General features: G+C 38.9%; 1 protein-coding gene across 5 annotated transcripts in view; it reads left to right on the top strand.

Annotated features, from left to right (window-relative positions):
* Positions 1–23630, top strand: part of BARD1 (BRCA1 associated RING domain 1) — an 84428-nt gene that overhangs the window by 446 nt on the left and 60352 nt on the right. The window contains exons 1-3 of one of the 5 annotated variants that reach the window (XM_009182998.4): positions 9632–10178; positions 11425–11481; positions 16375–16523. The exons of 1 other annotated variant lie outside the window; for it this stretch is intronic. In XM_009182998.4, the coding sequence (XP_009181262.3) occupies positions 10165–10178; positions 11425–11481; positions 16375–16523 (220 nt within the window). In that variant the 5' untranslated portion in view covers positions 9632–10164. Of the gene's footprint in view, positions 1–9631; positions 10314–11424; positions 11482–16374; positions 16524–23630 lie in introns of those variants that run through there. 3 more of the 5 variants (XM_009183000.4, XM_009183001.4, XM_003907914.5) reach the window with 3 other exon arrangements.

Here is a 23630-nt window from a genome sequence, read left to right as displayed (position 1 = left end):
GGTATATGGTATTAACAACTTCTGCCTCTCATTCACTTTCTTTTTGGGCGACTTTCCAGCCTCCCCTTGCCCTAAATGCAGCTGAAACGGTAGTTTTTGAACTTGAGCGGGCTGAAGCACCGTCTGGAGGTGTGGCTAAAAACATGTTCATCCTGGCCCCGCCTCCAGAGTTTGAATCTGGGGCTGGGGTGGTGCTAAGGCTTCTGCTTTACCTGGCCCTGGATTACCCCGCTGCTTTCCGGGAGCTATAGCGCATTGGGCTGCCGGGCCGCCCCGGAGACCCTCTCAATTAGAAGCAGCTGCCACTCTAAATTAAACTGGCCTTTTTGACATTTTCTCCGTGCTAGCTTTTTCGGGTGGGATGGGATGGAGCATCGGATATCTACCATAGGTGTAGATTGAAGATGGCAGGAAATTTCTCATTTCCTTAGTTTGCTGAAAAGACTATGTCTGGTGTTCCAGCTGTTTATTGTTTTCCTTCCTGCTGTCACACTATGGGAGCCCTCTCAGGGTTTTCATTCCGTCCAGAGGCATTTTCATGAGAGTTACTTCTTGCTTTTTTTCGTGTAGCACTTTCTAGTATACAAACCAAGAAGGTTTGTAAAACCCAAGAAAGGCTTTGTCTCATTTTCATTTCTTCTGAAAAGCATTTTTATTGAGCACTTGCTGTGTGTACAGGTAAGTATTTCTGTATGAAGATCACTGGCAGGTTTTTTGTTATTTGTAGCTGTCAAAAGCATATATTCTTTTTGGACTTTTTTTCCCCCTTTGACTTCTAATTTGCAGAACTTAAGTCACTTAGTTGCATAAAGTTTTTTTTTTTTTTTTTTTTTTTTTTTTTTGAGACAGAGTCTCGCTCTGTCGCTCAGGCTGGAGTGCAGTGGCAGGATCTTGGCTCACTGCAAACTCCGCCTCCCAGATTCATGCCGTCCTCCTGCCTCACCCTCACGAGTAGCTGGGACTACAGGCGCCCGCCACCACGCCCGGCTATTTTTTTTTATTTTTAGTACAGATGGGGTGTCACCGTGTTAGCCAGGCTGGTCTCCATCTCCTGACCTCGTGATCCGCCCACCTCGGCCTGCCAGGTGCTGGGATTACAGGCGTGAGCCACCGTGCCTGACCGAAATTTTTCTTTAAAAATGAAAAAGACTTAACTGTCAGAGTTTTGCACTTATATTTTCTTTTACGAAAACTTTTAATATCTGTGACAAAATGACATTGCACTTCTTAGAAGAGTGACACTTTTGCTAGAGTGAGTACATGAAGACATTGAGTTGTGTGTTTTCCTGTAGCACATGGGTCATCTGAGAATAGGAAATTTAAAACTGGCACTGCTAGTTGCAATAACAGAAGCATTATAGTTCACATTTTAATAGTCCAACGAAAGTTAGACATTCCATTGGCACATATCTGTATGGAAGCATAGGGCTTCACTTAGACTGTAAAGTCAGAATGCCTGAGTTCAAGTTCTAGCTTTTACACTATTGAGTAGGCCAAGTTATTTATCTCTCTGAGCCTCATTTTCTGCATATGAGTAATACTAATTAGCTTTTCTTGTGAGGGTTCATTAATAATCATAAATTTATTGAGCACCCATAAAGTGCCAGACCCTATTCTGGGTATTGGGGATTTGATAGTGAACAAAGCAGACAATAAATTCCAGCCCTTAGGGAGCTTGTATGGAAGACACTAAATGAAATTTTACATGTGTGTAAAGTGTTGAGTTTGGTGGTTGTGATAGAATAAATGATAAATAATGGGTGTCTTCATCTAAAAGAATGTGATGTTTGCTAGCTACATGATTTGGGAGAGTCAAAATAGATAATATATATCAATATATGTTGTCCTGAAAAATAACAAAGCCAGTTTCACTTTTTATCCCCTACCAAATATTTTTCTAGTTTCTAACTGAAGTGGGTGGACAGTAAGAGCCAAAGGAGTGTAAGTAGACATCAGTAACTAGGCCCAGACTTGTAGCATGGCTCACCCATTTGTCTGGAGAATGCTATTGAATGCCATTGATTTTTTTTTTTTTTTAAATTTATATCCAAACCTCTATGGATGAATTAAATCTTAACTCTTCGAATGCATGTTTCATAGGGATCTGCAAATTTTTTCAGTAAAGGGTCAGATAATTAATATTTTAGGCCTTGCTGCCCACAAATAGTTTTTGTTCTTATTTATTTTTACTTCCCTTTAAAATGTAAAAACCATTCTTTCCTTAAGGGGTGTACAAAAACAGGCTGCTGGCTTGGTTTGGCCCACAGGTAATAGTTGCTAAACTGTCAATAAAGTTTTAATAAACTTAACATCTTAAGTTTAAAAATCCTTTTTGGTGTACAATTTTATATCACATGGGCTGCCTTATTTTTTTTTTTGGACAAAGTTTCACTCTGTCACCCAGGCCAGAGTGCAGTGGCATTATTTCAGCTCACTGCAACCTCTGTCCCCTGGGTTCAAGCAATTCTCTTGCCTTAGCCTCCTGAGTAGCTGGGACTACAGGTGCATGCCACCATGCCCAGCTAATTTTTGTGTTTTTACTGGAGATGGGATTTCACCACATTGGCCAGGCTGGTCTCAAACTCCTGACCTCAAGTGATCTGCCTACTTCAGCCTCCCAAAGTGCTGGGATTACAGGCTTGGGCCACCATGCCTGGCCTTTACATGGGCTTTAATATTTAGAAATGATTTTGCTTTCCTCTGTAGATGTCTCTGCAACTTTGGCACTATCTTTAGTAAAAAAAAACATGGCCAGCTGCACCTTACTCAAGGAGGAAAAACATTCTTCCTACCTCTGCCTTTGCCCTGGTAGCCACCTGACAGTGCCAGCAAGGAGCAACTGAGAATGGTCTGCTTCTTACATTTGCTACCCTCCATTCAAAGCAGTGTCATATTATTTGAAATTGTGTCAGTATGTCCTTTTACAGAGTTTCAGAGTTCTACCCAGTGGGCTAGTGATTACCCCGATTACCCTCACATTCAGCTTGCAGCTGTCATCTGTCTTGTGTTGCACATGGATCTGTTTTGCAGCCGGCATTACTTGCTGGTGAGGGTGGATTTGTACATAACCGGGCATCCTTTCTTGACCTTTAGCATGAATATGGCTTCAAGGTGAAGCTGACGAAAGTGTTCAAGAGGCCAGATGTGACATTTGTATTAGGACCAAGCCTCACAACCAGATAGAAGCTATTTAAGGATTTGGAAAAATGAGACAGGAAGACCATATTATTTGAGAGGCTGGCAGAAAGCACAATAATAATGTGTTCCTAAAGGAAGCAGGAAATGATAATAGGAGCTACAGTGTAGAAGCCCCAGGTGTCATTTAACACTGTTTTGTGAATTAATAGGTACCTCTTGGCATATTTTTTAGGGTGAGAGTGGGATTAGACATCTTTGACAATCGTAACTTGGGCCATTTTAATCAACTTTTAATGAAAAGTTAGAATCTTTTAACCTTTATGATAGGTGTATATATATATATATATTTTTTTTTTTTCTGAATTCATATTTGAGAGGTGATCAAGCTTAATTTTGTATTCTCTTATACTTTAAGGCAGCATGATGTACATGTTAAGAGCGTGGATCTGGAGTCATATTCCCTGGGTTCAAATCCTGGCTCCGTTATTTAGGCTATTTTATCTTTTTATGCTTCCTTTTCTTCATCTGCAAAAAATGAGTTGATATTCATAAGATACCTTGAGCAGTGTCTGTTATTACTAAATGCTGTATGAATATTTGTAAAATAAAGGATAGGTTTTCTGACTCCAGGTTCAGCTTTTGCCTTTCATCATGAGTTTTGAATGTTCAGAGGCATTCTCACAGCGCAGTGATCCCCAAATGGAATGACTTCTCCGTGGCACTGGTTATTCATTAGAATAACAGGAAATCACTGAGACACTGCATAAGGGGTGGTAAGGTGATGCATTTTCTACTTGAGTGTATGCTTAATTATAAAATATATACAAGTTTAGGGAAAATTGTGCAGATCGACATGGTGCTGAGAAGAGTACTTGGGTGGGGCCAGTGGAAGGAAGCTTTGTAGGCTTTTAAATTGAGATATGAATAGGTTTTCTTTTTTCTGAGACAGAGTTTCCCTCTGTCACCCAGGCTGGAGTGCAGTGGCGTGATCTCGACTCACTGCAACCTCCGTCTCCCGGGTTCAAGTGATTCTCCTGCCTCAGCCTTTGAGAAGCTGGGATTACAGGTGAGCGCCACCACACCTGGCTAATTTTTGTATTTTTAGTAGACACGGGGTTTCACCATGTTGGTTAGGCTGCTCTCGAACTCATGACCTTGTGATCCGCCCTCCCTGGCCTCCCACAGTGCTAGGATTACAGGCGTAAGCCACCACACACAGCTGAGATATGAATAGATTTTAAAAATGGAGCCAGGTTGCGATGGTGGGTGTTATTAGCAAATAACTAGCTATAAAGAATTGTAGGATAAAGGGGGCCTGGGTCAGGTAAGCAGAGAGTTAAGACAGGGTCAAATCAGTGATTAATAGCCTAACAACAGAAAACTCAGTTGGTTTACATGGTTAACTTCCTAAAGAGAGCAATTTGTGTAGCTTTCCTGGACTCTGGTTCCTCATCTATAAAATGAGGAAAATGAACTCGTTGATTTGTAAAGTTCTCTCCAGTTTGCAGATTTCATAGTTATTTGTGTCCACTGGATGAAGTTTAACATACATACAGAAAAGGCACAAGTCATTGGTGTTCAGCTTGTATCATATCTTCCAAATTAGAATTTATTTGTGATATTTATTTATGGAATATTTTGAATGATGTCTGTCTCCTTCAATTATATATTTAGTAAAGCTAGGTTCATGTTTGTAGCCACAGTGCCAGACACATGGTTTCTTAGTGTATGTTAATATATGAAAGAACTTAGGTTAAGGTAGGATCACATTTGAAGGGCCTTTGCAAGTGGTTTCCAGAAGGACCTAGTTAATTTACATGAATTGCTAAGAATCCCCTATGGGTTCCATGTCATTATCCATATACTTTACTTGTTAAACACTTTATTCTTCTAAAGATAAACACAAGAAAAATTGTTTAATTGGCTTGGTGAGCCTGCACATTTAGATGTTCAACATGTTGGTCCACACTTTAAAATTACCTTGAGGATTCTTTCAAATGTAAGAGCATTGTGGGAGCTGTTTTGCCTCATATTAAATAGCAGTTGATATCTCATGGAAACATAGGCGAGCCATTCTATTAAGAATAACAAGATTCTATAATACCGATCTGCCTCGGTATTATAATCTCAGATGAATTTACTTTTCTTTTTTTCTTTTCAAAGAAAATTTTATATCAGTAAGAACTTCTTTTAAAAAGAAATGTTCTCACTATTTAATTCTTCCCTAAGTTATCCTCTGACAGCACTGATCTTTCTAAATCAACTACATGTAAAGTTACAGAAGTATGACTGTAGATGGGGAAAATAGAGTAGCTGAATTTTCAAGGTACAGAAATCCTGTTACCATGCAAATGTCTTTTCTTATTTGTGTGGACTTTTTCTATCTAATATATATGTATATCAAACAGAAAATAGGTTAAGGATAAAATGGAATTGTTAATACAAATGCATTTTTGTATATAGGCTTCCATTTGGTTCATTCTCTAAGAACTTATTGAAATCCTGCAGTTAATCTAGCACCATGCTAGTTACATAATGGTGGGTTGGGGAGCTCAGAAAAAATGAAAGTAAGATCTCTTGTCTGTAGGACTGGAGTCTATTTCAAGAAAAGAAAAATAGAAAATCAGTAAGTTAAAATACAGCTGCTCCTGAACTTGAGATTGGGTTATGTCTGGATCAACCCATTGTAAGTTAAAAATATTGTATGTCAAAAATATATTTAATATACCTAACCTGCCAAACATCACAGCATAGCCCAGCCTACCTTAAACGTGCCTAGAACACTAACATTAGCTCAGTTGGGTTAAATCATCTAACACAAAGCCTATTTTATAATAGAGTGTTTAATAGCTCATGTAATTTATTTGAATACCATACTGAAAGTGAAAAACAGAATGACTTCCTGCTGTGGCCCAGCATTGTACTGCATATTGCTAGTCTGGGAAAAGATAAAAATTCAAAGTGTGGTTTCTACTGAATGTGTATTACGTTTGCAGGATAATAAAGCTGAAAACTTGTGAGTCAAACCATTGAAAGTCAGGGATCATCTGTACAAAATATTTTGTTTTCAAGCCTGGGCAACATGATGAAACCCCACCTCTACAAAAAATTAGTCAGTTGTGGTGGTGTGCACCTGTAGTCTCAGCTACTTGGGAGGCTGAGATGGGAGGATTTCTTCAGCTCAGGAGTTCAAAGCTTAGTGAGCTGTGATCGTGCCACTGTACTCCAGCCTAGGCGACAGAGCAATATCTTGTCTCAAAAAAACAAAAACAACCCCACCCCCGCCAAATATTTGGTTTTCAACATTGAATCCCAGAGCCCCAACTAGATGCTGTCTCTCTTCTTTGTAACTTTAGAGCATTTTGTACATCTTTTAAGTCATATTAATTTGGTTTATATGATTAATCAGCCAGATTATAAGTCCTTCAGAAAAGAGTGGAACATAGTCAAATTTGTTCTTCAAATGTTTACATGGCATGAATTTTGCAGAAGTGATGGCTAGAGACTAAAATCCAAGAATTCCTGTGCTAACTGGTTTAGTGTCATGTTTATTATATCATCCTGAACCGTGTTTGGGTAATGTCTTGGCTTGAGTAGTTGCTGGGGAGAAGGAACTGTATTTGAAGCTGGGGAGCATGACCTGAGTGAAATCATGGGGTTGGAGTCGGACACAGGCAAATTAAAGTTGTAAGAGACACTGGCCTGACCACAGCAGAGTTTTTGTTGAGGAGCAATGACAGAAAAGGTTGCATGGCTTAGGTGATACAGATCGTGAAGAACTTTTTAATAGTAAATTTTTTAAAATGGTAAACAGTATGTGAAAAGAATTAAAATAACACAGTATGTGGCCATTCAGTATTTGTTAAATGAACGACAGATAAGTGTGAATCTTCTTCAGTAACTCATAATTATCAATTTCTTGTGTATCCTCCAATAAGTTCTGTGTTCATATAAGCATTGTACTGCCCCAGATAAGCGGACACTAAACACCGTGTAGTTGTTGCATGAGTCATTTAACCATTTCCTTATTGGAAAAATTTAGGTTGTTTGTGGTCTTTTGCTGTAACAAGCGGTCCTGGAGTGATATTGATATCATGTGCCTTTACATTTAAAATGTTTTTAAATAAAGTTATACATGTACATAGTTGACAGAGTCAACAGGACAGACTATTAATGAAAACATTGTTTGATTCATCCTTCATCACCTCTGAGTTCTATGCATCAGAAACATCTTTTGTCTTTTTTTTAGTTTTACAAACATATACCTCTACATTTCCAAATATGTTTATATTGCTATTTCTTGTTTTTTTTTTCTCTTCCCATTTTAGACGTTATTAACTTCTTAACTACTCTCAAAGATGAATTTTCTTACTCCTGTTAATTTTGACAGTGAAAGTTGAGTGGATATAGAATTCAAAGTAAAAATAATTTTCAATAATTATTTTGAAGGCGTCATTCCACAGTTCTGTAGCATCTCTTATTACCCTTGAGAAGTCTTATGGTATCCTGTTTCCTTGTTAAAATATATATATGACATTTAATTTTGTTATTTCTTAATCTCTGGAAGCTTTTAGAATCTTGTCTAGATATCTTTGGTGTTTGAAAGTTTCATTTTTGTGAGGATCTAGTGTTGCTGAAGAATAAATTCGTGGCAGTGGAATAGCTGAGTTAACGTTGGATGCATTTATATTCTTGATAGGTATCTCCTAGTTGTAATAATTTAAAAAAATTTTTTTTCTAAAGATACGTGTTCCTGCTACGTTGTCCAGGCTGGAGCCCAGTGGCTATTCACAGGCACGATCATGACACGGTATACCTTGAACTCCTGGGCTCAAGCGATCCTCCTGCCTCAGCCTCGTGAGTAGCTGGGATTGCAGGCCTGCACTCGACTGAAAATGTTTTTATTCCAGTATATCTTAGCTGAGCACTAGCCATCCTCACAAAGTCTGACTTTGGCACAGATGAGTTCACCTTTTGAGCTTTTCCATTGAAATTCTTCTGAATTTGGCACTCCCTTCTCTCTCAGCTTGGCTCACACACTTTCTTCCTTGTTCCCATCCCCAGTACACACAAGTGCACATACTTCTCATTCACATTTCTGTTATCTTTCCTTATCTATTAACAGCAACACAAATATATATTCTAGCTCACTAGTTAGAATAATTAGTACTACTGATCAGTTATTCCCACATATTAAATCATTACTAATAGGTGATAACATCTTATTGCTAGAGTGAAGGTTACAAACTATAGCTAAAGAGTTCAGTCATCTTAGGAAGGAAATTTAAAGTTGAAAACCAGAATCAAGGCATTGAGTCAAGTATTGCCAGAGAAAGCCAGAAGGCTACGGACTGCATCCTGGGGGTATGCCTACATGGAGAGGTAGGAGAAGCAGCTAAGGAAATGCTGAAATAGGCAGATAAATGTGTATTAAAATATGAAAATTCGGTGGAAGGAAAGGTTTCGGGAAAGAAGATGAGATCAGTGTTATTTCCCAGAGTGGTCAGAGAGAAAGGGACCAAAAATGCTTTGGAGAACAGTTTCAGCAGAGTGGAGGGAGTTAAAGCTAGGCAGGTGAGGAGATGGGAGTAACTGGTATAGAGCACTCATTTGAGAACTTTTATCTGTTCAAGAAAGGGAAGAGATGGAGCAGCAGGTAGAATGGGAGGTATGATCAAAACTGTTTTTTTCCTGCATTGAAGGAGAGATTACCTGTTCCTGTGTAAATGCAAATGAGAGAAGAAAGGCAACTATTATGAATATATAGTGCTTTGGGAGGCAGGAAAGATATGGGAACTAGAGAGAGCAGCACATTTTAGGAAGAGTGACTAAAGGAGATTGAAATTTCCTCTGAGACTCTTGGAAGGGGTATGATGACTGGTGAAAAGATAAAAATGTATTTAGGTGGTAAAAAACCTACACCATTAAGTTCCAGTAAAGTTAATGAGATGAGGAAGCATAGAGATTGTTTTGAATAGCCATCTATTCATTTGTTTGTTTATTTATGGAATATCTAACACATGACTTTGGTAGAGATAGAAAAATGAAGAGGCTGCCGAATGTTATGTTATGTTATGTTATGTTATGTTATGTTATGTTATGTTATTGTTTTGAGACAGAGTCTGGCTCTGTCACCCAGGCTGGAGTGCAGGGGTGTAATCTCGGCTCACCTCAACCTGTGACTACTGGGTTCAAGTGATTCTTGTGCCTCCAGCCTCCAAGTTATGCTAGGACCTGGCGTGCACTACCATGCCTGGCTAATTTTTGCAATACTAGCATTTTGTCTTTATTTATTTTTTTGAGACTGGGGTCACCAGCTGTGTCACTCAGGCGCAGGTGCAGTGGCTCAGTCTTGGCTCAGTGCATCCTCCAACTTCCAGGTTCAAGTGATTCTTATGCCTCAGCCTCCCAAGTTGCTGGGATTACAAGCATGCGCCACCACATCTGGCTAATTTTTGTATTTTTAGTAGAGACAGGGTTTCAGCACATTGCCCAGGCCGGTCGAGTTCCTGGCCTCAAGTGATCCTCTCGCCTCGGCCTCCCAAAGTGTTGGGATTACAGGCATGAGCCACAGTACCCAGTTGCTACCAAATGAATTTATAGAGAGAAGTTTATACATCTTTCTTTCTCTTTCTCTCTCCTTCCTTCCCTCCTTCCGTCTGTCTGTCTTTCTGTCTTTCTTTCTTTCTTTCCTTCTTTCTTTTCTTTTCTTTTTATAGTGGTTATTCACAGCCTGAGTAGGCAAGGAAGAAGTAGGCTCTGGGGCCTATCTAGCATTATAGATTGGCATCCATGAGTGTCTAAGAGGTCAGCACAATTAGGTAGTGGAGAAGGCGGCTTGGAAATAGTTAACTCTGGCCTGGGCTGGGTACGGAATCGGAATCCAAGGTGCTCAGAAACTGAATGGAATTTTTTCAAGGTAGAGAGCAACCTGAAGGTGGAGGTTTGGCCAGGGCGATGCAATAAAAGAAAGGAAGGATATTGTGATAGGAGGAGCTTGCCACGAAATAGAATTCCGTACACTTGATGGAGAAAAGGAGGTTAGGTTTGGTAGGTCAAATAACAAAAATTATAGGCGCCGTATGAGTGTTAAAAGAGATCATGTTAATTGGCAGAGTCACAAGTCGTATTTTTATCAGTACTTTGTACATACTGTGATACAAAAATCAGGCATGGTGAGTTTTTAAAAAGTAATAGGTTTTGTAATGTCAGTGAGCACCATTTTCAGTATCTTGAGAATAACATTGTGGGTGTGTACTCTGTTTTTAGCAATCTTTCTGAAAAGCTCAGTTTCACTTGAATGTTCATATCTATTAAGATGTACAGTGTGATACTTTCAATCTTGCAAGAAATGTGGAGAATTGTTTTTCTTGATATGTGCTATGTGTACAGAGGTAATTTGATAATAATGGTGTAAATACCTAAAGGTTTTAGAGTTAGTATAATAAACCAAGCACAAAAAGTGCTCATCATTTAAAAGGCTTTACTTCTCTGGGTACATTACATCCACTGAGTAAAATGTCTTGGTGTATACTTATTAGTATCATTACCTTCTTAGGATTAACAAATGTAGCAGGTATTTTGATGGACAGTAGTAGGAATATTTTGTTTCTGTGCCTCTTTGCTGACTGCAGGGAACTTCATTCTGTCTGCAGACAGACTGCCAATCTGATGATTTCTGTTTACATTTGCTTAAAGAACAATTAACTTTCTGTGAACTGAAAGAATGGCTGCATTTTTCACAATAGAGCTGAAAAATGGGTGGCTACTTTACCATAGTAAGAAGCACATGTTTTTTTAAATGGGAAACCGTGGTTTCTTACGGTCAAAATGACCAGATGTCCTGGTTTATTCTTATTGTCCCAGTATCCTATTCAATGATCACTCCTCTTCACTCTCAGTTTTCTCATTTGGACAATACATTATATGGTCATTCTATGTGTGGGTGACATTTTGAGGTATATGATCTACACTTCAGGGGAAGATACACCTTAGTAGTTGAAAAGAAGCAGCTAGTAGTTGGTTTTGCCTCAAGAGGTTTAGGGACACTTGAACAAAATTGTTCCTTTCTCCAACTTTCTTTGGCAGTTACTATTTAAAATCAGCAGGTATGTTATGGCATAATATTTAACCAAGGAGTAACAGCCTTTCAAATATTCATCCTTAATACCTTCTGCTTTGAGAAAGTGAGAAATATGGTAGTGTTGGGCCTTGGATGAAATATTGGGTATGAAATGTTTATTTAACAATGACTCAAGTCTTGATTGTTTTAATTTCTTCAAACAGCACTAACATTCTGAGAGAGCCTGTGTGCTTAGGAGGATGTGAGCACATCTTCTGTAGGTAAGTAATTATGGCTTGATGTATATAGTACAACTGTATTTTTTACTAGATAACAGTCATGTAATTTTGTTGATAATAATGGTACTTGATATTTGTGTAACTTTGAAAGTCTGCAGAGTCACCTACTGTATGTTATCTTAGTTTGGTCTTTAAAACTGTGTCTTAATTTACAAATAAGAAAACCAAAGCTCGAAGAGGATGACTTGTCCAAAGTTACAAAGCTTAGCAGACAGCTTCGCCAAATTTGAGGAAAGAAAATAATACTGTTTATATGATTCAAATAGGTGTTTTAAAATTTTCTAGTTAAGTTTTGAATCTAGACTCAAAATTACGGAAGTATAGTTCTTATGGTTATTATATTAGTTTCCTAAGTCTGCCATAGCAACTGAACCAAAAACTGGGTGGCTTAGAAGAACAGAAGCGTATTGTCTCTCTGGTTCTGTAGGCTGGGAGTCCAAGATCAAGATGATGATAGGGTTGGTTCCTTCTGTGGGCTATGAGGGAGAATCTGCTCTATGCCTTTCCCTTAGCAATCTTTGCTGTTCCTTGACTTGGAGATGCATCACTCCGGTCTTTGCTTTCGTGTACACCTGGCATTCTTCCTTGAGTGCATGCTTCTCTCTGTGTCAAATTTCCCCTTTTTATAAGAATACCAATTATATTGGATAAAGGCTCACCCTAATGATCTCATCTTAACTTGATCATCTAGATCCCCTGTTTCCAAATTAGGTCACATTCACAGTTACTGAGGGGTGAAGACTCAAACATCTTTTGGGGGACACAATTCAATGCATAACAGTTATTGTGAAATTATATCCATGTGACAGCCCTGGCTTATCGGTGAGAAGATTAGATTTTTATCTCTTATTTCTTGTTCAGGAGAAATCAGTTGAGAGATTAAGTGTCTTAGTTTAATTGCCTATGAGACAGGGAAAATATAGTCTCCTTTGAATTAATCTTTTAATTATTTCCAGTTATGAGTATGTTACTGTCTTGCATGAATAAACTGCATCCGGAAATTTGAACATATATGAAAATAACCTTGTGTATTACTTCATGGGCTAAGGTCGTCTGGGAGGCAGCTATGTTTTGGGTCGCAATTTTGTTTCTGGAAAAACAGATCTGTTATATGAGGGATATCCAGCAGGAGGATGGAGTAGGAGATGGTACCTGTTGCCTACCAGATACGTCTGTTTGGATGATGAAAGAAAAGGCATTTTAAAGTTGCTATGTTCAGAGCTGATCTCTTGATCATCCTCCTTTTCAGCCTTTTCCTGCCTGGGTAATCTTCATCACAATAAATGGTACCAGTTACTGCTAGGTTGTTTATCCCATGTCACTAAGTTCTGTCAGTTCTGCCTCAAATTGTGTCCTGAATCTTGAATTTTTCCACCTTTTTTTCTGAATTTGCTACAGTTTATAGTTTGTTCCGAGCCATCATTGTATTACCTCTGCTCATACTATTGTGATAGGTTCATAACTGGTCTTCCCTTTTTGGCATCATCACTCCTTCCTCATTTTCTATGTTCTTGACAGTGATCTTTGAAAAATCTCAATAATATCCGTATCATTACCCTGCTTAAACTCTTTAGTGGCTTCCTATTGCAGTTAGAAAAAAATCCAAACTCTCCTCTCTGGTCTGCAAAACCCTGTATGGGACCTAGACCCAGTCTGCCTCTTGGACATCATTTACCTCTGGCTCACACTATTCCAGCACTTCTCCTTTTAGTTTAGGAAATACACCAAATTCACTCCCACCCCAGGACTTTGACACTTGCTATTTCTTCCACGTGAAATGTACTTAGGCCAGAGTTCTGTGAGGCTTACTTTTTATCAGTTATATATCAGCTGAAATGTCACCACCTCCAAAACGGATGCCCACTCCCTGTCCCCACTCTGTAGCAAGCAGATGTATTTTGTTTCAGCTGATGGATGATGGGTTTTCTCACTGTATACAATAGGTCAGTCACAAAGCTGCTAGAGCATGATGAACTCCATGACATTTTATGCAAAGTTGTTTTGTGTGTCTGGTAGGGTGTGAGATCCATACATTTAATGAGATTCTAAAGGACTCTGTGACTTAAAACAGCCAATAAAAGGTTGAGATATGAGAACATCTTTTTGTTTTGTTTTTTTTTTTGAGACAGAGTCTTGCTCGGTCCTCAAGGTTGGAGTGCAGTGGTGCGATCTTGGCTCACTGCAAGCTCCGCCTCCCGGGTTCAGGCCATTCTCCTGCCTTGGCTTCCCGAGTAACTGGGACTACAGGTGCCTGCCACCACGCCCGGCAAATTTTTCTATTTGTAGTAGAGACAGGGTTTCACCGTGTTAGTCAGGATGGTCTCGATCTCCTGACCTTGTGATCTGCCCGCCTCAGCCTCCCAAAGTGCTGGGATTACAGGCATGAGCCACCACACGCCTGGCCAAGAACATCTTAAAAGAGAAGATGATTATGTGTATATGACATGAACATAGAAAAGAATTCATTCAGTGCAGTTTTGATTTACGATTATATAATGCCAAAAATTATGGTAGCTGTTTTTACTCTTGCAGATTTTGAGTTAAAACTGCTCAGCAATGAGGTTTTAAAATGATTTTGACGTAGCTCAGTTCAACTGATAAAAGTAGTTCATCTACTCTCTCAGATACAATTTACGTGGCAGGGGTGCTCAAACATTTTGGTCTCAGACTACTTTGCATTCTTCAAAATTGAGAACCATAGAGAGCTTTTGTGTGTGCATGCATTTACCATACAAAACTGAGACGTTAAAAAGAATTCATTTAAAAATAATAAACCCATTACATACAAACACAAATAACACTTTTTAAGGAAAAATAACAATTTTACAAGTCAAAGAAAAAAATAGGAGTGGCACTGTTTTACATTTGTGCAAATCTCTGTCTTGCTGAATAGAACAGCTACATTCTCAGCTTATATATTCAGTCTATTGTTATATGTTTTTTTGATTGAAGAAAATCTGGCCTTATACATAATTGTAGTTGGAAGAAGTATTGAAGTATTTTCAGTAGCTTTTTTAGATAATTGTGGCTATTCTTCTTTAATACTACACCAAAACTTGACAAGGTTTTTTTTTTTTTAATTTGTGAAGACACTCTGTCACCCAGGCTGGAGCGCAGTAGCGCAATCTTGGCTCACTGCAGCCTCAACTCCCTGGGCTCAGGTGATCATCCAGTCTCACTTTCTGAGTAACTGAGACTGCAGTTGTGCCTCACCAAACCTGGCTAATTTTTGTAGTTTTTTTGTAGAGGCAAGGTTTTCCCATGTTGCCCAGGATGCTCTTGATCTCCTGGGCTCAAGCGATTCTCCTATCTCGGCCTCCCAAAGTGCTGAGATTACAGGCATGAATCACCATGCTTGGCCAAAAAGTGCTGTTTTCTTTAGGTTCATCACAGTGTGGAATCTGAAACTATATCAATAAATTTTTATACTCTGTTACATGAAATTTCATTGGTTTATCTAGTACTTTGAATTTATCTTTTACTCAGCATGGTTTTATGACATCACACATGGGTCATTTGGGAAATATTCACTCACTGAACTATACAGATCCATGGAAAAATGACATTTTTTTCAGAATTCTGAATTAATGTATATAAAATAATTTGGGAATAGTTTATAAAATGTTACAGAATATATAAATACTAGTCTGATCTGAGTACCAATGCAGTGCTGGACTAGTAACTTGAATAACTGGATCTCATTTTCTTCATCCAAAAATCAGGTGGTAGTTCTTGATGAGTTGATTTCAGATTGTATTTTACTGATAATTAAGTATTGCACAAATGATTTAAATTGTGTGAGTAGTCAGTTTTACATTTTTTTGTGTGTTGGGGTTCCAAGTTAGAGTTCTTCACTGCTAGCGAACAAATGTACAGAAGATCCTTTGCTAAAGAAAGTTGACATTTATTGACCTCAGTGACATTTTTTGAATTAGGTGGTCCCAAAAGTCTCTGCCAGCTCTGGTATGGGTTACAGATTCATTTTACAATTATTTTGAGTTAGATTCTGTCAGGAATCATGCTAGAAGCCAAGGATACAAAAGTTAGAAATGGCATAGGTTTTGTCTGAAGATAGTTCATGTTGTAAGAATCCTGTCTGCCTACAGAGGATTGAGTCCTGTGACAAGGAATGTCCTGTGGTGCTTGGGGAAGATGTGGCTTTTCAACTGTTACCTTACCCAGTCTTACTGGAACCCATCTCGTGAGGCCAATGAAGGAAGAGATTTATAGAATTCTTATTCTGGAATTCACAGATGGGCTTGGGCGGGGGGATCGTGAATCCCTCTTTTTACATGAGTGTGTATATATATTCATCAGATTTACAAAAGGTTTAAAAACCCCAAAATTAGAAAAACTCTTCTAACTCTGAAACTTTAGTGCTTTGATAACCCACGTTAATTGAGTCTACAGTTGTTAAAATTATCTGAAAGAGTCAAAGATCTTTTCCCAAAAGCTGCTTTAAAGCCTTGAGATACTAGTCCAAAAACAAAACAAAAGGTCTTTCCCGGTCTCTGCAGTAGTTTTAGGTATTTTCATAGAAGGTTAAGATAGAAAAAGTTAGGATGCACGACTACCATACATTAGGCGTTCTATCTTTCTGTTACATCTCTGTAACCTTTAGAAGCTACAGATTTATTTGTAGGAAAAGTTATGCAGACTAATGTCAGGCTAAGTAAAGTCTCTTCATAGCAAATTACATGAGCAACTTTAGATTTGATGTGCGTATTTTACTCTTTAAAACAGTATTTAACTAGTATATTACAATTGACTAATGTATGTTAGAATAACCTCTGCTCCGTTTATTTCTGTTCAAACTGTTTAATTTTTGGAACTTAGATTTTGCTGAATGGTTTTTTTTTTTAAATTCTTTTAAAGTAATTGTGTAAGTGACTGCATTGGAACTGGATGTCCAGTGTGTTACACCCCAGCCTGGATACAAGACGTGAAGATAAATAGACAACTGGACAGCATGATTCAACTTTGTAGTAAGCTTCGAAATTTGCTACATGACAATAAGCTCTCAGGTAAGAACTATCCCTGTCTCTTAGTTAAAAACTGATGAATTCATATTCTTCACATAAAGTATATGAAACATCTGTCTGGAATTCTGAAATACATGTTTCAGATTTTAAAATCTGTAGCTTTTTTTTTTTAAGTAGCCGTTGAGTCTCTCTATGTTGTCCAAACCAGACTTGAACTCCTGAACTCAAGGGATCCTCCAACCTCAGCCTCCTGGGTACATGCATGTGACACCACACCTGGTGGTTTTTTGGAGCATCATTTTGAGAAATGACAGGAACTGTAGAGATAATTAAAGTCTAACCCCCTTATTTTATAGTTGAGAAATCAAGGTCCAGAGAGGTGAAATAATCTTGCCTACAGCCACATGTGTAGTTAGTACTAGAAGCTGGAAAAATAAAATCCGTTTCTGACTGTAAATCTAGGAACTTTTTTGCTGCTTCACACTGCCTGCTTTTTACATTTATGATAAGTTCTGTAGAATATATATGGAATAGTGATTTTGGCCTTAGTAGCACTTAACTCACTTAAATACACTTTCCCAAGATAGAATACAACATTTTTCCATGGATCACTTTTCTAGACTGATTTAATTAGATGAGCACATTTTGAAAGAGCAGAAATCTAATATTCATTTTCTTTTATATTTAAGTGGGGGTTAACGTTTTTCAAATTGTCCTTAGACTCTGTGTATTAACTATATATCTTTCCATTGTGCTTTCTGCTAAGAACTAATTAACTATGGAAAGAAAGTAAAATGTTTTGAGTCTTCATAATTGGATATTGTAGTTGTCTTTTTATTGACCAGATCATGCTATTTTAGTGTGTGTTTGTAGAAGAACCTGTTCTTGACTGGCAGGATGCCATGGATGATTGATAATGCTCATATAAAATTGTTAGATTTCTATTTTTAAATCTTTTATTCTTAGAATCCTGCCATGGTGTCTTAAAGAACAATTATACTTATTATACTTATATACTTTAGCTACTAAAGATGAAGTTGATTGTACAAAATAAAGAAATGTGACAAAAACTTTTGAGTGTTACCGCAAGTCCATATTTTTAAGAATTAGAACTTACATCACTCTATACCTATGAAAATTTTCCTTCAGCTGGTTATCTGCATCATTGTATTCAACTCCATTCTTTTATAATAAAATGTGCTATAGTGCAGAAGTTTTTCTTACTTTCAGATGTAACTATACACACACATTTTTGAAAGTTACCCTTTTTTAAAAATGATACTGTAATTGTAAACCTTTTTAAGAACACACTGAAGAAAAATTATGTCATTAGTTCATCTGAACTCTTCTTATTCAAAGACAGTTCTGACAATGTTTATTTTCTAGTTAAAAAAGATTGATGTGTGATCTAGCTTTCTCTCCCCAGATAGATACCAAGGGTCAGTGCAGGGGTTCTTAAGGGCCTCTGCACCTTTGGCAGTGTTCAGAGTGGAAGTGGGTAAGGTGCCAAGACCAGCTCGGTCAGGGAGACCCTAACCCAGTGGTGCTAGAGGAATTAAAGACACACACATAGAAGTATAGAGGTGTGAAGTGGGAAATCGGGGGTCTCACAGCCTTCAGAGCCGAGAACCCAGAACAGAGATCTTCCTACGTATTTATTAACAGCAAGCCAGTCATTAGCATTGTTTCTGTAGATATTCGATTAACTAAAAGTATCCCTTATGGGAAATGAAGGGATGGACCAAAATAAAGGGATGGTTTTGGCTAGTTATCTGCAACAGGAGCATGTCGTTAAGGCACACATCACTCATGCTGTTGTTTGTGGTTCAAGAACGCCTTTAAGCGGTTTTCTGCTCTGGGTGGGCCAGGCATTCCTTGCCTTCATTCTGGTAAACCCCCAACCTTCCCGCGTGGGCATCGTGGCCATCATGAACATGTCACAGTGCTGCAGAGGTTTTGTTTATGGTCAGTTTTGGGGTCAGTTTATGGCCAGATTTTGGGGGGCCTTTTCCCAACATGTCCCCTTTATTTGATTTGCAAAGTGATAAAAGCAAGGGCAGCTCTGTCAAGCTGAGCTACTTCTCGCAGGAGTCAGGATCCACATCTGTCGACTATCCAAAGACAACACAGATTAAAAGCACAATCATCATAGAAATGACAGAGCTTCCAAGTGTTTTTATCCATTTTAATGGGTTACTAGCTGCTAATCTATCTGCAGCTCCTTCAAACCCTCCAGTTCTTGGCATGAAGGTCAGGTGTGCCTGGGATGCTTTAAATATTTGTTCTTTTAATTTTGCAATATTCAAAGACAAGTTTGTAGAGTGTCTTTCTAGTTGCTTTTTTATTCTTTCCTAAATTTTGATCTCGTTATTAATAGTTTCCACAAATCCTTATGGCTCCTACAGTGGGCCATATCATTTGAGGTTGAGGTGCCACTATACCGCCATGGTTCCAGATAATAGGAACTCTTGCCGTACTTCTTTTCATTTCTACCATCTGACCCTTTTGTTCAGATCAGCGGAACATAGTGTTGCTGTGGCATGCAGACTGAGAGGTGCAATTTAAGCTAAACATCCCATTAGGGGACCAATTAATAGTGATACCATAGGAATCATTGTGCAGCACCTCTGCCTGTTCTGCAGTGCAATCTTCCTAAACAAGTACGTTCATTTTTTCTGGTCAGGTTCAATTTTGTTTACAAATAGATTTTTGAGGGCAATACTCCTCTATTATAGGTGCAGATTTTTTTATAGTAAATACTGAGATCAGAAAGCATGCGTAACTGCATCATAGAGTGATTACATCTAGGCATTATTGCCAGCCAAGATTGATAAATATGCCCAATAAGTGTAATTGTTCTCTGTGTCAGGCCTTGTTGAAGGAATACTCACGGCAATGGTGATCTTCGCTATCATAGCTGCCATTAAATTATTCATTGTGACTAGCTGTCCTACTTTCCTTAGGTTTTCTTCTGCCATCTGTGACAGCTTCTTGATCTGTCCCCAGGTGGGTGACTTTGTTCAATGGGTGTTGCTTGTGACAGTTGGGGTCCTCCTCAGCATCATCCTCAACATGGCTGCAACCAGGGGGTCCTCGGGATGCTCCCAGAAACTTTTCCTTGTCATCTGGCTCATGATGAGGTTTCAGGTGTCTTGATGATATCCAAATCGGCTGTTGATTTTGACCTGGAGAAACACAAATATAACCTCTACCCCAAGTTACAATTTTACCTATTTCCCAATTTTTTGTTATTGGATCTCTCCACCAAATCAGTTGTTCTGCTTCTGTCTTTACAGCTGGTTTCTGTAGATGCTGTTCAGCTGCTGATAACATCTGGCCTTTGGGCAGGCTCAAAAAATTTAAAGTTAATAATGCTAAATTCAATTGTGTATGGGCTGTGCTATAATCCGTTTCTCCCCCTTTTTTGTTTTTGTTATCAGTTGTTCATCTGTATGAAATCATAACTGAGCATTCTCAATTAACTGTGTGGACTGAACCATGTATGAAGAATCAGAAATCGCATTAATAGGCATATCAAAAACAGTCAATACCTTAATTACAGCTACAAGCTTTGCTTTTTATAGGGAGACTGGAAAACTTTTCAAGCCAGAATAAGAAGCTTTACCATTACTAGACCTATCTGTAAAACAATGAAAATGCTTAGCAGGCTGTAGGTTGTTTACCGCAGGAATTGTAAATGCAAACCGTTCACAGTCTTGCTCAGCTAAAGGGATAGTAAAGAAACAGTCTTTTAAATCTATGACTATTAAAGGCCAGTTTTTTGGAATTATAGCAGGAGGAGGCAATCCTGCCTGTAATGCTCCCATAGGTTGTGTAACTGAATTGATGACAGTTAAGTCAGTTAACATTCTCCGTTTACCTGATTTTTTCTTAATTACGAAAACTGGAGAATTCCAGGGGAAGAATGTTTGTGCTGTGTGCCCATTTTCTAATTGTTCAGTAACTAATTTCTCTAAAGCCTCCAGTTTGTCTTTACTTAGCGGCCATTGTTCTATCCAAATTGGCGTCTCTGTTAACCATTTTAAAGGTATAGGTTCTGGAGGCTTAACAATGGCCGCCATCAAAAATGATATCCTAATCTTTGGCGGGAACTTTATCTTTCCACTTGAAGCGGTTCTTTCAAACCTTGCAATTTTTTTTTCTAGTCTTATACGAGGGACATACCTCATTTCATGCATTATATGTTGACTTTGAGGGCTATATAATTGTTCTGGAATTAGAACTTGTGCTCCCCATTGTTGTAATAAATCTCTTTCCTATACATTTATCGGTACAGAAGTTATAATTGGTTGAATAGTCCTAGGTTGTCTGTCGGGCCCTTCACAATGCAAAAATATAACTACTTTGATATACTTCAGGGGCTTTACCAACTCCAACTATGTTAAATTGAGCGGGTTGAATTGGCCATGTGAATGGCTAGTGCTGTAGAGAAATGATTGAAATGTCTACTTCTGTATCTACCAAACCTTTAAATTTCTTTCCTTGAATAGTTATTTCATAGGTAGGACATTTATCAGTAATTTGATTTACCCAATAAGCTGCTTTGCCTTGTTTATTTGTGCTTCCAAATCCTCCTGTTCATTTAATTTCACTTTTTCCCATTCCTACATATGGCACAATCAGGAGCTGTGCTATATGCTCTCCTCAGTCTGCTTTCCAGGGAACAGAAGTAGATATCGTAATTTGAATTTCCCTATTGTAATCTGAATCAATGACTCCTGTATGTATTTGTACCCCTTTTAAACTTAAACTAGACCTTCCTAAAAGTAATCCTATTGTCCCTGCTGGCAAGGGTCCACAGACTCCTGCTGGGACCTTTTGCGGAGGTTCCCCAGGTAGAAGGCTCACAGCTTTTGTGCAGCGTAAATCTACTGTGGCACTACTGGCTGTGGTGGGGGACAGACATTGTACAGGGGTGAAGGAATGGCCTGAGCTGGAAATGCCCCAGTTTAGAATGGGGCCTGGCACGGACCCCTCATGGCATTTCCCGAAATCGGGTTCCCTTCTTTATCAAACTTAGAGTGACACTGATTAGCCCAGTGTTTTTCTTTTTTACATTTTGGACATATTTCAGGATCAGTAGTTTTCTTTTTTCCTCTATCTGGCAACCTGACTTGCATATTTTTTCTACATTCTTTTTTAGTGTGACCATGCTTCCCACAGTTAAAACAAGCTCCAGGAAACAGAGTATTTCCTTTATCCACTCTCAGTCCTGCTGTTGCCTGTGCTAGCAGAGTAGCTTTATGCAGATTACCTCTGATACCATCACAGGCCTTGAAATAATCAACTAAATGTGCTTTCCCTCTGATACTATGCAGAGCAGCCTGGCAATCGGGATTAACAGTGTTGAAAGCTAACAACTGCAACACTATATTCTGAGCAGCCAAATCTGCAATCATCTTTTTAAGAGACTCCTGTAACCAAGCTATAAAGTCAACATATGGTTCTTTGGGTCTCTGTTTTATAACACTAAAGGAAGGGTATTGTTCTCCACCTGAAGTGATTTTTTCCCAAGCTCTAATGCACACTCCTCTAAACTGTTCTATGGCCTCATCCTGCATGAACACTTGTGCATCTAAACCAGTCCAGCTGCCAACCCCCAGAAGTTGGTCTGCAGTTATATTAATTCGAGGTTGGGCCTGGGCATTGTGAGCAGCCTGAATGGAAGCTTCATCTGCCCACCAAGTTTTAAATTGTAAGAACTGAGCAGAAGTTAAACAAGCTTAAGTAAGAGTGTCCCAGTCAGTAGGAATCATCCAACTGGAAACAGCAACATTCTTTAACAGTCCCATTACAAAAGGAGAACCTGGTCCATAGTGATTTATAGCTTGTTTAAGTTCTTTGAGTAATTTAAAAGGAAAAGGCTCAAATGTAGCTATTATATTTCCCTGTTGATCTGGTGAGTGTCTTCTAACAGGAAACTGCCAAGCCTCTAAGTCACCCTCTCATCTAGCTTGCTGAATTACTGCCTGAATAGAACTAAGAGCAGTCGCTCAAGGCACTGCTCGAACAGTCACTGGGGCAACTACTTTTCACCCACTGTCCTCTGGAAAAGCAAGATCTGGAGGGTCAGGCCACTATTCTTCTTGAAAATAATAATGAGGGAGTGCAGAAGGGTAGGGAAGAACCTCTCCCTCCTTTGCCGCTTTAGCTTTACCTGGCCAAAAAACATGCTCTGTAACCTCTTTTGTTACTTCGTTATACTCTCCTTCCTCCCTCTCATCAGTGTGAAAAAGTTCTAAGGTGGAACGAACCACAGCCCATACTTGTCCCATTGTTATCCCAACGCTTCCAAGCTCCCCTTCTTACTACGGGGATTGCTTTAAGAGTACTCAGGTGTCCTCCAGCTAGTTCCACGTTCTCCAAGTGTTGCTCCGGCGACCCTTCAACCTGGATTCGAGCCCCAGATTGGGCGCCACTTGCCAAGACTAGCTTGGTCAGGGAGACCCTAACCCAGCGGTGCTAGAGGAATTAAAGACACACACAGAAATATAGAGGTGTGAAGTGGGAAATCAGGGGTCTTACAGCTTTCAGAACTGAGAGCCGCGAACGAGATTTGCCCACGTATTTATTAACAGCAAGCCAGTCATTAGCATTGTTTCTACAGATGTTTGATTAACTATAAGTATCCCTTATAGGAAACGAAGGGATGGGCTAAAATAAAGGGATGGGCTTGGCTAGTTATCTGCAGCAGGAGCGTGTCCTTAAGGCGCAGATGGCTCATGCTGTTGTTTGTGGTTCAAGAACGCCTTTAAGTGGTTTTTCGCCCTTGATGGGCCCGGTGTTCCTTACCTTCATTTCGGTAAACCCACAACCTTCCAGCATGGGCATCATGGCCATCATGAACATGTTACAGTGCTGCAGAGATTTTGTTTAGGGTCAGTTTATGGTCAGATTTTGGGGGGATCTCTTCCCAACAGTAAGGGATCAGTGAGTTTCTTGAGTTAATTGTGCAGTATGAAAACTGTTCATGTTTGTGTGAAAGTGACTTTTGTTAGATTCTTAGGAGTGTGTGGTCTGTTAGGATTATTGGCTCTGCATTGAAATTTGAAGTGCTACTTTGGGGTTTGTGGCTATGATGATATTTTGATTTGGTTCTTCACCAGTTGCTGTATGGTAACGTATTCA

This window comes from Papio anubis, chromosome 10 (genome assembly GCF_008728515.1).
Source record: "Papio anubis isolate 15944 chromosome 10, Panubis1.0, whole genome shotgun sequence".
NCBI lineage: Eukaryota > Metazoa > Chordata > Mammalia > Primates > Cercopithecidae > Papio > Papio anubis.
This window is presented reverse-complemented; position numbering and strand designations above follow the sequence as displayed.